The sequence below is a fragment of the Clupea harengus genome, chromosome 10, assembly GCF_900700415.2.
Source record: "Clupea harengus chromosome 10, Ch_v2.0.2, whole genome shotgun sequence".
NCBI classification, from domain to species: domain Eukaryota; kingdom Metazoa; phylum Chordata; class Actinopteri; order Clupeiformes; family Clupeidae; genus Clupea; species Clupea harengus.
The window spans coordinates 23751456-23765238 of NC_045161.1; the positions used below are offsets into that span (position 1 = coordinate 23751456).

At 41.3% G+C, this 13783-nt stretch overlaps 3 protein-coding genes across 6 annotated transcripts; 2 read left to right on the top strand and 1 right to left on the bottom strand.

The window, feature by feature from the left end:
* Positions 1-24: 24 nt before the first annotated feature.
* On the top strand, positions 25-1734 carry LOC105895230 (leucine-rich repeat and IQ domain-containing protein 3). Of its 2 annotated transcripts, XM_031574479.2 has the most exons (5): positions 25-101; positions 285-582; positions 694-1017; positions 1130-1260; positions 1432-1734. In XM_031574479.2, the coding sequence occupies exons 2-5, from the start codon at positions 316-318 to the stop codon at positions 1640-1642; spliced, it is 933 nt and encodes a 310-aa protein (XP_031430339.1). In that variant the 5' UTR covers positions 25-101; positions 285-315; the 3' UTR covers positions 1643-1734. The 2 variants fall into 2 exon arrangements, with proteins under 2 accessions (XP_031430339.1, XP_031430340.1); XM_031574480.2 differs by having other exon boundaries at positions 1130-1523.
* Positions 1628-3147, top strand: LOC116222041. The gene is made up of 4 exons (XM_031574478.2): positions 1628-1766; positions 1855-1975; positions 2061-2793; positions 2888-3147. Exons 1-4 carry the CDS (start codon positions 1728-1730, stop codon positions 3132-3134), a joined length of 1140 nt encoding a protein of 379 aa, XP_031430338.1. The 5' UTR covers positions 1628-1727; the 3' UTR covers positions 3135-3147.
* Positions 3141-11741, bottom strand: acot11b (acyl-CoA thioesterase 11b). 3 transcript variants are annotated; one of them, XM_012821873.3, is made up of 16 exons: positions 11604-11741; positions 9631-9830; positions 9050-9119; positions 8879-8939; positions 8630-8731; positions 7794-7929; positions 7068-7224; positions 6812-6931; positions 6556-6694; positions 6285-6340; positions 6067-6133; positions 5888-5971; positions 5653-5786; positions 5339-5470; positions 4376-4502; positions 3141-4278 (listed from the first exon to the last, which is right to left on the bottom strand). In XM_012821873.3, exons 2-16 carry the CDS (start codon positions 9818-9820, stop codon positions 4120-4122), a joined length of 1734 nt encoding a protein of 577 aa, XP_012677327.1. In that variant the 5' UTR covers positions 9821-9830; positions 11604-11741; the 3' UTR covers positions 3141-4119. The 3 variants fall into 3 exon arrangements, with proteins under 3 accessions (XP_012677327.1, XP_031430336.1, XP_012677326.1); XM_031574476.2 differs by having other exon boundaries at positions 7794-7923; positions 9631-9855; XM_012821872.3 differs by having other exon boundaries at positions 9631-9855.
* Positions 11742-13783: the final 2042 nt, after the last annotated feature.

A 13783-nucleotide genomic window follows, 5' to 3' on the forward strand; every position in this document is an offset into this window, starting at 1 on the left:
GCAAACACTTTATTGTTTTTCATTCTGCCACACGGTTGTCATGACAACGGTTTAGAAGCGAGTTAGTTGGAATGAGGAGGACAGCAAAGGTTTAGTTATAGGTAAGTTGATAACATGCTAGCTAATTCTTTCTGAAATCGGATACCTTTCAGTAGGCTATAACTACATGTATTTTATTATAAAGGAGGACATACTAACTTGTTTGAGCTTGTATTGTAATAATCATCTTGGATTCTTGTGAATGTTATATCTTTTATTAACCGATTGACATCTCATTACTTTAGTGACACGATGTGACTACCATAAACAGGCTGAATGGATATCCTTGAAGCTCAGCAGTTTCTCGTAAGCTGCACTGCATCACTAATTTTGCATCATGGATTGTTGGAGCATGAGGGTAAAAAGGCTACCCTACAGGAAATTGTGATGGTCAGACTGGGCAGCTTTATGCTTAAAAATGTGGCGAATTTTGAAAGCTGCCTGTCATTGAGGATTTGCATCCTAGCCGACAACTTCATCACCAACATAGCTGCTTTGTCAGAGTGTGCGCATTTGGTGAAGTTAGATCTGAGTGGAAATCAGGTAAGTACAGGCCAGAAATATAGCCACAAAAATGTGTTTTGTATTTAATGAAAATTTAGATAAAACATGCTATTATGTGGATTACAACAAACGTGTCCATGTCAATTTCAGATAACACAACTACCCGATGTAGACTTTTGGAAAAGGTTTAAGAAACTGCAGCTACTAAATCTTCATGACAACAATATGTCAACCAGACAGCATGTTATAGGGTTATCTGGCTGTCCAAACTTGTATGCTCTGACCCTGAATGACACACCCTTGAGCTTGAGGGGAAGCTACAGGCACTGCATTGTCAACAGCTTGTGGTCACTGAAAGCTTTGGACAAGTACGTCATTGCTGATGAGGAGATCATCGAAGGTTTTACACTTACTCCTAAATTCAAAAAAATGACCCCTAATTTAGCAGTTGATCTTCACCCTGCCTCAAAAATGGTTAGTGTTGGTCCATCCTCCTGTTCTGTGCAATGCAACCATATGAGTGTATTTGTATTGAACTTTGTAGGACTACGCATGCTTGCTCTGAACAGTTTGTCTGTACCCTCAGGAACCCTTCAAGATTGAAATGAAGTTGGTCGTGAAGATAATCTCAAAGATTAATCAGATCCAAGCAATGTATTCTCCAACTTTAGTTATCCAGAAATGGATTAGAGGTCATCTTACCAGGAAAACTCTTAAGTAAAATGCCTTTATGTTTCACCACTGCACTCACATTTACTAATTTGGGAGGTGCTGTTATCTAGACACTTACCCTTAATAATGCCAGGATGAAAATGTGTAAAGTGTGTAGGGGATTACTATGAGGAAAAAAACAAAACATATTAATACTTATTTATCTTACATCGTCAGTATCACAAGTACAATATGGCACTGGCGAGTGAGAAAAAGACAGCTTTCACCCATCATATCTGAGGCCACAAGCGAAGACACTTCTTATTCTGACAAACAGCCAGCCTTGCTCACAGTACCTGTGGTTGACAAACATAAACATGTGAGCTACAAGGCATGTTGGTTTGATAACTGGTACTTTAAAATTATGAATTATGTAATTTATACATAAAGCTGTAGTTACCAGACATTGTAAATAAACATGTTGTTTACATAATTTATTTACCACCTAGGAACAGAATAAAGGGGGTTTGAACATGAAGCTTGTTGTGAACTTGCTCGCTGACACTGAAGAGGTAAGATTAGCTAACTATATGTTTCATAGTATCACTGAGTTACTGTACTTAATCAATCTCATACACAAGTAATTTTGTGTTGATGCAGGGTGTATGTGAAGAACAGGCTCTCTCAGCTACTGATGATAAAAAATTGAAATCATGCTTTCCACCCACCAAAACCCCACAGCACAATAACGTTTTAAGATTAGGCACACCCGAAGACAAAGGTAATGTGTCTTTTTTGTTGGCTTTTTCAGATTTAGCACTCTTGATTTGTATTTTGATGAAATCACATTTCCTATTTCTGGACAGTTGTCAAGGACATGTCTGACGAGATGCAAAAGCTGGCACTCGAGATGACAGGCATCCACACGTTTGGCTACAAAGCTATGCTCCACCAAGCAGACCCTGTCACCGACATGCTCCTCTCCCGGCAGCAGGTGGGCAAGGATGTGCAGGGGGACATCAGCCATTTCCACACCCAGAAGCCGAGTCCCAAGAAACCCCTGCGCCCTCGCTTCCCCATGATCACTGCCGAGCACAGGCTGATAGACCACTGCCATGCCGGCATCAACCTGGAGGTCTCCCACATCATCGAGAGAGGCCACAGGGCACGCGAGCGTGACGTGATGCACAGGAAGAGGGCTGAGCACGTCGTGCAAGCCCGGGCAAGGAGGAAGGAGGCCAGGGAACACAGAGACGTCTTCATTGAGGGCTGCAGGGAGAAGGTGCTGCTGCGGAGAGAGCAGGAGCAGGTGGAGCTGCAGGACACGCTGCTGCGGCTGAAGGCCCGTCAGAACCAAGAAATCCAGCTGGTCAAGGAGAGGTACGCCCTGTTCTTGGAGAGAAAGAAGCTTCAGCGCGAGGAGCAGGCTAAGGTGGATGACTTATGCTGCCGCCACATCTCCCTGTGTAAGGTCATAGCCAGCCAGAGCACCCGAGAGTGGCGAAACATCATGCTGCAAGAGAGGCAAAGCCTGACGACGTCCATCCGGGCACACGCAGCGAGGCAAAAGAAGCGGGTCCAGAAGTACTTCGAGCACAGGTACAGACCAAGATCTGGTGGTATGATCCTTTTCATGCAATGTTCATGCTTTCAAAAACTGTGTTATTGTTTACACTGCTTCATTTTGTTGTAGGAAACAGTTCAATAAAGAAAGTGCCAGGAGGTATCAAAAGACCTTGGAAACCTACAAAGAGACATTGCACAATAACCTGATGCGGGCAGCCAAGGTCCGGGCGGCTAGAATAAAAGCCAGTAACGTAAAGACAGCGGCCAGGATATCCCTGGTGCTTGAGAAAACCCACATAAATCTGAAGGAAAGTTTAAACGAAAAACACTCAGACATCTCACAAACACCACAAATCGCAGAAGACAACAGATAAACCATCGAAAGAAAAACCTGGGTGTTTTTTAATATTCTCTTTTACTTAAGTCCTTAAAAAAATTCTTCTCCAAATGCCAAATGACTTTTCTTCCAGTACTCCACATCATGTTCTCATTCATGTACAGACATCAAACACTTACAGTACATATGTATATAATCTATCATATGCAAAATGACACCTGTATTGCCTTTTACTTAATATGCAATGGTGCCATTTACCTAATGCCTACTAGAGCCAAGATGACTTTGTAACCGAAAGGAAATCTTATTTAAAGGATTGTTATGTAGTTTTTGCCAAAAATGTAAAATACTTCTTGCCCTGCAACATTGTCTTAATTATTAGTATTGATATAATGAGTATACCAGACTTGCTCAATATTCCAATGTATTGTGTTTGATTGTGCATATTAAGATTACTGACAACTTTGCATTTAATTGGATGCCAAGGCCTGTTTTTTGTAATCAAATTAAATCATACCCATCATGTCATCGTTTCCGTGGGACAAAGAAAAAATTTAATGGCACCAAAAACTACACAGTTGCACCCTAGAATGAGTTGATGGTGGTAACGAACTGAACCCGTGCATCCAGTTCACAATAATGTAATCTCCTGTGGCATTACAAAAGCATGTCTTATTTTTGATACCGTAATTGCTGTAAAGTGCTATGAATTGCTACACAGTATCACTGCATGAAACCTGTGTTACATTGCCTTACAATGACCTGTTATAAAATAAACCAACTGGCATCTGCAAAGGTGTTTTTGAACATAACAATACTACATTCTCAGGAAAATGTCAGGACAGATACCACTAACGTGTAATAAATAATCAATCATGAAATGAGAATTCATAAGCATCTAACAACAGTGTTTATGCCAGAGTCTAAAGCAGTCAGGACAGCTCTGAAGAAGGCAAGAGTTATGAATCTCAGAGACTTCAGCTTCTTTTACAGAAGTGGAGACTCCAGCCATCCCGGTTCCTTCAAAGCTCAGAGGGGGAATGTGAGGCAAGGCTGTCTCTGTTCCTCTCTAGAAACTCGCTGCAGGCGGAAAAGGTATTGGAGAATTTTGAGGAAAGTCCTGCGATATCAGTTGAAATGTAAGGTAAGACTCCTGGAGTGGCCTGGTTGTAGTAGGAGATCTGAGAAAAACACAGGTGGGATACATTTCAAAGCTGTGCTGATCTCTTGTGAATACTGCTGACTTTTTTATCCATTATAAAGTTTTTATTTTCGTACCTTAGTAAGGTTGTCCAACTCTTCCGAAATAGTGAAACCAGCACAGAGAATCTCTCCTCGGTTTAAGTTCTCAGTTGGTGGGTGAGTGGGCAGAGTCACCGAGCGCAGGGCAATAAGGTAAGGCTCGCTAAAGAGGGATGAAAAGGAGAGAGAGAGAGATCGTTAATTCAGGTGGAGAGCTAGAGAGAGAGTGTCAGTTCATTCAGGTGGAGAGCTAGAGAGAGAGACAGTTAATTCAGGTGGAGAGCTAGAGAGAGAGAGTGTCAGTTAATTCAGGTGGAGAGCTAGAGAGAGAGAGTGTCAGTTAATTCAGGTGGAGAGCCAGAGAGAGAGAGAGAGAGAGAGTGTCAGTTAATTCAGGTGGAGAGCTAGAGAGAGAGAGTGTCAGTTAATTCAGGTGGAGAGCTAGAGAGAGAGAGTGTCAGTTAATTCAGGTGGAGAGCCAGAGAGAGAGAGAGTGTCAGTTAATTCAGGTGGAGAGCCAGAGAGAGAGAGAGAGTGACAGTTCATTCAGGTGGAGAGCTAGAGATAGAGTGTCAGTTCATTCAGGTGGAGAGCCAGAGAGAGAGACAGTTAATTCAGGTGGAGAGCCAGAGAGAGAGAGAGAGTGTCAGTTCATTCAGGTGGAGAGCTAGAGAGAGAGAGAGAGAGTTCATTCAGGTGGAGAGCTAGAGAGAGAGAGAGTGTCAGTTAATTCAGGTGGAGAGCCAGAGAGAGAGAGAGTGTCAGTTAATTCAGGTGGAGAGCCAGAGAGAGAGAGAGAGTGTCAGTTCATTTAGGTGGAGAGCTAGAGAGAGAGACAGTTCATTCAGGTGGAGAGCTAGAGAGAGAGAGTGACAGTTAATTCAGGTGGAGAGCCAGAGAGAGAGAGAGAATACTATCTGGGGGCTTTATGTGAAGGCTAGATTAGGTTACAAGGCTAATGGGAAAATAAGAAGTGGTGTTTTTCTGAGAACATCCTACCTCGGGTCACATGGACGCCTCCGTGAGGCCAGCATAATGAAGTCTTGGTCCTTGCCCCCCTTTCTGGCCGAGGGAGTGACCACTCGGTAGATGGTGTCATCCTCATCGGCTTGGTTTATTACCTCACACTCTCTTTGAAACATGAGCACAACACATAATTAACAACAATAATAACATTATTATTGCTGTTGTCATCACCATTATAAGTACCACCAACCTAAGCATACTAATAATGAGGTACAAAATAACCAGAAAAAAAAATATTTGTTTCATCCTCATTTTTGCATACTTAAAATATTCGTAATAGTACATACTCATAATGCCTGTCCCACTCCTTCCTACGCGTCAGATCGGACAGAAGCACAAACACTTGTTCTGCTGGTACGTTCACATGTGTCTCCACCTTAAAACACAGCTTCTGGTTCTCCTCTAATGTATACAAGCTCACCTGGAATAAATACTCAAGTCAGTCGACTGTTCATTCCTAATTAGAAAATTAAAACTACAAATTATCCATGACAGTGAGTAAAAGCTGCTACTAGTTCCAACCTTTTTTTTTTCTGAAGACAATACCCAGTTGCTCCGAGCAGACAACAGTTTTAAGGCAGACACATTGTTGTAACTGAGGTAAATCTGTCGAAGAGAACAATTCCAAGTCAGGGGTCAACCTTTTGACATGTAAAGTGAAATACATGTAATTATCTTTATTGTCGTATTTGCAGCGCTACCTGATTACTGGGGTCCCAAGGAACAGATAATGGCACTTCAGTATGCTTGCAGGAAATTATGTACTTCCTGAAACAAAGCACAGTGTACATGGAGTAACTCTCTGTAGCTGGACATTTTCCACCACCTTTTTCAAAGCACTAGACTCAATATATGTGGGAAATACACATGGGAAATCAGTTGAATGTTTGAAGAATCTATTGGTGTTTCCAGCACGCACCTATCCAGTCTAATTTTCTTCCTGGCAATGGCTTCCTGGAACCGGCGCTTCCCATCCTGTGGATCCAGTAAGACTCAAGAATCAGTGTGTGTGAGAAGATGCAGGCAGAAAAAAAAGAGAACGGTTTTCCGCAGCTGAGCTGAAAAACAATCCGGCATTACTGGGGTATTTAGGGATAAGCACCTCTAACATTCTCAGTTGTGAGGGAATGCACCTAATTCTGAGTTGTAGCTTGGAATGCATCAGCCTTGCAGCATTAGCGTGGTCTTACCACTGGTTCAGGTCGAATGCGGGGCAGTGTGCGCGGTTTCTTGTCACTGTCTAGCACCTCAAACGTCATGAAGGCACTGTTGATGTGGCGTAGTGGCTCACCTCCTTGATAGGCCTCAGCACACACACCTACCTCCATACTGTGGTTTATCATGGATAAATTCAGACTTGGTGTTAATGACATTGTAAATAAACATGTAAATGAAGGATATTAATGACAGTAACAACTGTTACGCTTGTATTTTGAGGAGAAATACCTTTTCTTGAAGGCGTTGTTGACAATTGCCTTCAAAACCAAGCGGTCACCTATGTGAGATGGGCCTCGAAAGTGGAACATGTCAATTGTTCTAAGTGTTGGATGAGCGTTACACAGTCGGCTACAAGATGGGAAAAGATGAGAACAGAGCATAAGTCAAAGTCACTTTTGGAGGTCACAAGACATGAAGCAAATTTGAATATATTGCAATGACAAAATAAGCCTATTACAACATAATGTTGTGCTCTGTGATTCACCTTGCGGCGATGGTGGCCACATTTTCCATCCAGGCCATTATCTGCCCTCCGAATGTGCTGACCTGGTGGTTGGCATGGGGTGGCAACACCAGCTCTACACTCTCCACCCTGGTGCGTTCCGCTGCCACAGCGTGCTGGTGCTCCTCACACTCGGGACCTGGGTAGCAAACATCACACACTCACATACCCAAAAAAACGAATAACTTATCCGCCGTTTCCTAACCTCAAAGGCTTAAGCTAATCTTACGCCATGTAACGTGTGGCAAGGGACGCTTAATGACGGGGGGAAAGGCTTGAATCGAGTCATAAGTTCTGTCAGTCAACCAAAAGCAGAAGTGATGGGGGCAATCAGCTGATTCACTGCAGTGGCACTGAAGCAGAAACATGGCAGGATTTTTTTTTAGTTTCCGAGCCGAGACAAGTTTCCACTTCTACTTAGTCATTACATTTACATTTTACATTTAGTCATCTGGCAGATGCTTTTACTTAAAGCAACTTATGAATGAGGCGCAACGCAGGCACGGAGCAGAGCTATTGAAAATACATTGAAAACAAAGTGCCATAGAACTTACATTTCAGTTTTGCTGGACTTAAAGAGCAGCTAGAGTTAGAGTTCCCAAGAGTACCCCTTTCAGAGGCAAAACACATATGCAGCAGCATACGTCCGACAAAAGCCAAAGAGTTAGGAGACGTTATTTTGAGGAGAGGTAGGGTATGGTCCAGTACCTGTCTGAGATGTGCTCCAGCTGAGGAGATCATTGATGGTCTCTGCATGAATGAGCCTCATCCTCCTCCTCTCGGCCGCCAGGCTATACTCCACCTGCTCAGCCTGCGTGTGCGGGATGACCTGCTTCAACTGGACCTACACACAGTCACACAGGTGACAGGGGATGAAACTGATGGACGGACTGCCACGACTTGAAAATAATATCACGACAACTGTGAATTAACTTTTGTTGGGCACTGGTTGAAATGGTGTAAGTGAAAAAAAGAAAAAATAATGGTTTGTAAACTGCTTTTCTACTTTCACAGTTATAGCTGTTCTAAGTTTAAGAACCCCCAGAGCAACAAGTTATGCAACACTTTTATCACTACGTTTATATCTGCACCTGAACAACATCCTTACCTTTCCCGCCTCTGTCCGTCGTGCTACAAATGTGGCAAATGCATGGCACACCTTACACTGTTGATCACTGAAAAGGTTCTCACCACTGTATTACGTTTACCATAACCACTTTACTGTTCTACTTGCACTGTAAATGTCACAAATACATCTTACAGGATGTTTTTTGCTGCTATTACCAAATTGCCTTTTTGCACTACCATAACCTCACTTTACAGAAACGTCTGCTGCTGTACGTGAATCTGTATGTTTACTTAGTATTAGGAAATGTCTTGTCTTATCTGTTGTGCCTGTGCACTTTATATGTTTCACCGTGGGAGAATGGGAAACGTCCTATCGATTCCTTTGTATGTCTTGACATGTGAAGAAATTGACAATAAAGCTACTTTGACTACTTTGACTTTGAACATTTATATCTGCACCTGAACAACATCCTTACCTTCCCCGCCTCTGTCCGTCGTGCTACAAATGTGGCAAATGCATGGCACACCTTACACTGTTGATCACTGAAAAGGTCCTCACAGCTAACCACTAAACCAACCTGAGGAAGAATGAGAAAGCTACTGGCATCACCACTTCAAAATAAGCACAGTAGCCAAGTCTAATCAACAAAATGATGAATTAAATACTTTTAAATCACAAATGATGTAATTAAGTCTTAATGTATAAAAAGTGTGTGAAGAACTACCTCCATGCTGGATGTGAATGCCCTGTTCACTTTGGCTTTGATATGAACAACTTGGCCCACACTGGAGAGAGACATAAAACAGTAATAATGAGTATTAATCTACATTACTACTTACATACTTATTCATTTAGAAAGAGATGTAAAAGTCAGTTAGATTGTGATGCATGTTACCCAATGGTGTGTTCAAAGTGGATATCATCAACAGAGGCAGTTACACAGGAGCATCCAGCATGCCTTTCAGCTGTGGGAAAAGAAAGGAATTACAGGAATTTGTGAATAGACTACAACAACGTGTTGAAGCAAATACACTACATGCTAATGCCTTACATTTTTAAGATAAACAAAGTATTGTTGTTTGTTTACAGGTTAAAACAAATACATTGAACAATGTTACATTCCAGGCTATCTATAGTTATTTGTCATTCAATGCATGTCACGCAACTGGCCATGATGGACATTCATATCTAGGAGATAAGATAACGCCCTCACAATCAGTGCAAAATGGCCCTTCATAGACATTCAGTAGCTAACACCTCCAGTCTTTGTTGGTGGTTTGTATGAACAAGGGAAGGCACAGGTAAGTGGGGGGTTGTCTGTGTTTCCATGACCAACATGTTTACACGGGCCAGCGTGTCCTCTAAGAACGTTTTCACTCAACGTCTTGCCTGCAGGTAAAGGGTATTCTGTGTTCTCCTTTAACAGAACTTCAGAGTACAGACACATCCGGTGTGTGTCCTCCCCACGGAGCTCACCTGAGAGGCAGGCGGTGGAGTCCATCCACTTCAGCAGCTGGCCCACACTGACCTCCCCGCAGTGGTTGGCATGGCAAGGCAGCACAATCTGGCTCATCTTGACCTCCGTGGGGTTCCTGTACACCTCGCCACTCTCCAGGATGAACAGGGGCTCCTCCAGGAGCTCTGAATCCCAGTCCTCTGAGGCCATGGCTGAGGATCTGAGTGTTAAAGAGGCTGAAATTTCTGCCAAAGTTTGGACAGTAAACAGAGAGGGAGAGTTTGCTGACCGACAGTAACAGGGTTAGACTCAACAGATGTGGGGGCAGGAGAGAGAGGGTTGCTTTGAGTTAGGCATGTTCTGTCAGCTGTGTTTTGTATTGCCACATCAAAGGATTTGTGAAAGTCTTCGTGTTCATAACAATAACACTCACATGTTTGAAAGAATATTTACTTCAAGTAGGATTTTGAAGATTATAGATTTTCTTTTCAATTTCAAAAGAATTAATACTTGAAAGGGAGCATTCTGCAACAGAAACGTAATCGTGGGAATAACTGCGCAGAAAACAGGCGGGCATCACACACTGAGTGCCTTTTGCTAAGTACAAAAATAACATGCACAGATTCAACCAAACAAAAGGCTTTAAAATACCAATATATAAATAAAGACAATTTACAAAACATGACAATTCAAGTTTTTCAGGAGCAGGCTGTCCAAGACGATTGTATATCTCTGCATAATGACATTTATGATAGACCATCATCACCAGTGATTTCTTTCCCATCAACTGTGTGATGACTTCAAATATCTAGATCACTTTGATTTCAGACATTTTTAGAAGTCCTCTACCACAAATGAAAAACATGTCTTCAACATATTGTCAGACTTTTGTTGTTGGCGTGTTCAGTAAAGAAACAATACAGGTTGGAACAAAGTCAAAGACTACAGGTTGGAACAAAGTAAAGCCAGGGTCAATAATTAAGCTTAATTGTAACATATTTCACGTTGCTCTGAGGGTTTGTATCACAATAGTACATGATGGAGCATGTCTCCATTCACTAATGTTAGGACAAGTTCCCACATTTGTTTTAGAAGTGAGGTATTTTTCAGGCAAACACGTCAATTCACATAGGTCTCTAACTGGCAGTAATGCACTATTCATTATCAGAACTAATATTAGGCTATTGTTGACTATGCTGATCAATTTTCTAATTTAGCCTACAACTTAACTGTGACAAATCAATTTAAGACATTTCATTTGAATCAATCTGCAGATTTTGAAGGGCATAATTGTTCTGAAAAACAAAGATTAAGTCCAGAGTTGGGCCTGTGCCACAAAGCTGACAATGGCTGAATTGTGCTCTTCAGATTCAGAAGCCTTTCAGAGGACTCGTGGATTAACAGGCAAGAACTGCCACTTCTCAGACTTTTACCCCAAAGAGTCTGCGTTAGTCACGCACTTCTCCTTCTGAAAAGTCCTCAACTCGCTCTTTTTACAAAAGTCATCCAATCTTATAACATAGCCCTGCATGGAGCATACCTTTGTTACAACGTATCTTCTAAAAACTATTTTCACTCAGAGCGAAATACCAAACGTTCTTCAGCACCAGCTCACATGGCTTGGTCACCTGTCTGTCGTGCCCCCTTCAAATCCACGACATTCCATGACCTCCAACCGAACATCACTTGGTCAGTGATAATCTATGCAGTGTAGCCTATTCTTAGACATACATACTCTGATAAAACTAAAACGTGTCTTAATTAAGGTCCAAACACAAATCATGCAGGTGATATTAACGCAACATACATACTTAAATACGTTGTAGGCTATAACAACTTGCATAAGACTTTTCACTTCACCGTTGAGATGTTTTCTGCCTTCGTTGGTGGATTACATTATTTGAGTGTAAACCTGGCCATAGACACGTTTGAGAGAATAAATAACTGAAATATTTGTTTGTTTCCTCAGTTCAAAGTAATAAAAATAACTTACTAAAAGTGTTCTGAGTGTTATTTCGCCATACTCGTGTGCCGGTATGTCCTACTTCCAAGACTTTGTATACAAGCATATACCGTACACACCGAACAGCTTCACCAACTACCCGTGGTCTGTGCGAACGATCATTACACACCTCCCTGACAGATAGAGTTTCAGTTCCGCCCATCAAACGTTTTAAGGTAGAACGAAGTAATTACAACGCCCAACATCGTGTTTCTAATCTACGTGTGATCTTAAAAGATACGATTGTAACTGTAAGACTAACATCGACGCAATTTCTTCTTTTTCATTAGGCTACCTTCACGAAGAATCATTGTTTTGATGAACACATCACAAACGTTTCTTTCACAGATGAAACCGTTTCCATCCAACTTTTTAATGCGAATTTGACCATGCGAATTGGAAATATTGAGTGGAAACGCTTGACATTTGTATAACATTTTCTAAACCGAATAATAAATCGATTCGCTAGAGAAGGTGGATTAACTCTCGATTCGCCAGGGTATAAAGCCACTACGGTTGATGGAAACTTCACCAATCTACATGAAACTTGGCATGATTGCCACACATGTGGTGTTTTTATGCCAAGTTAGCCTCTATGAGGCGCCTGACCCCAGCTTAATACGACTCATTTGTGAAATAGTGGTAACTAAATATTGCAAAAATCTAACTCTTCACTAGCCAATACCTTGTGGTATAAAGGTTCAAAGTGTATTAAATCTAACACACTACATCACTACCACATTTGACGCACTGCAAATTTCGATCATGAGCGCTGCAACTTACACAAATGTACTAAATGTATTGGCAGGTTGGCCTCTACGAGGTGCATTAACCTAGTTCATTATGATTACATTTTGGAGTAGCGCCACCTAGTGACTAATGTGAAATGAAAAATCTACCGCTTCATTAGACAATGTATTGTGATGTAAAGGTTCAAAGTTCATGGAATTTGGCTACATCACTACCACATTTTTTGACACTCGCCAGATTTAGTAAATTTCGTCCAGAAGGGATGCTGCAACTGTCAAATCTCAATATCTGAAGAACCGTTTAAGCTAAAATTTGGTATGCTTATGCTTGGCAATATTTGCTCACATTTCCTAAAGTTTCATTTGGCTCGCTCAACAAAATGGTTGCCTATGGCCAACCAAATTTCAGCAGCTAATTCTTATATGAATGGCCAATTTTAATGGAATTTTGTAGGCTCAAGTAATTCATAAAATGTCGCTACAACAAGTTGCACTATGTTTTCCCGTTTTCCTCTGACATGGTTTGGTCTATATTCAAAATTATTTTGACATTAAATCCTTACGGAACATTTACAAAATCATTCAGTCTTTTTACTGCTTGGGGCAGTTTGCACATTGTGCTTGAAGCCTGTGCTTGGAGTCTGAGCCGACACAATCACAAAGTTCCTGACATTTTTGGAAACCTAAGGAATCTTATATGTGCTGTTTCAGTGCATAATCTTGGTTTATTGATTCAAAGGATTGGTAGGTTCTGAAATATATGGGAGTCAAAATTTGGGAAATGTAAGTAACTGCACATTACTTTAAAACTACGATTCACTGTGTCTTCACAGAATGATGAAATGTGGCTCAACCGTTACATCTTAAGGTCTGAGTTTTTTTTCTCCAGTTCTTGGGACTAAAGGCTGTATGTTATATTGGTAATGCCAATACAGCGGCCATTTTTGGTTTAGCAGTCCATATTGGTATCAGCCTCCTCATGTTGTTTTTACAAATATTAGTGTAAATGCATCCTCTTCTGTTTACCCAATGTATGCCATGTTTGTTTTACCTAACCCTATAACGCCTGTTGTATCATATTTGCTACATGAGTTTTTGAGATACCTACATCATCATGATCAGTACTTTCCCGAACCTGTCATGCAATCTGACACAGCAAGTATTGAAGGTAATTTATCTGCAAATCCCTCCATTGTATTTGTATTGCAATTTACGATGCTTACAGAAAGATAATATCCCAACAACTCTTTGATGACACAAAACTTGGTTTATGTACTCAGGACCCCTTCCTAAGATGGTGGATGATAATTTGGCCACTGGGGGATGCTGTAATATGCAAAGACATGTTTGGCTAAATAAAATGGTTGTAAAAAGGTTCCCGTTTGAAAAAAAACAAACAATTTATAGCCAGTCAGTTAATAG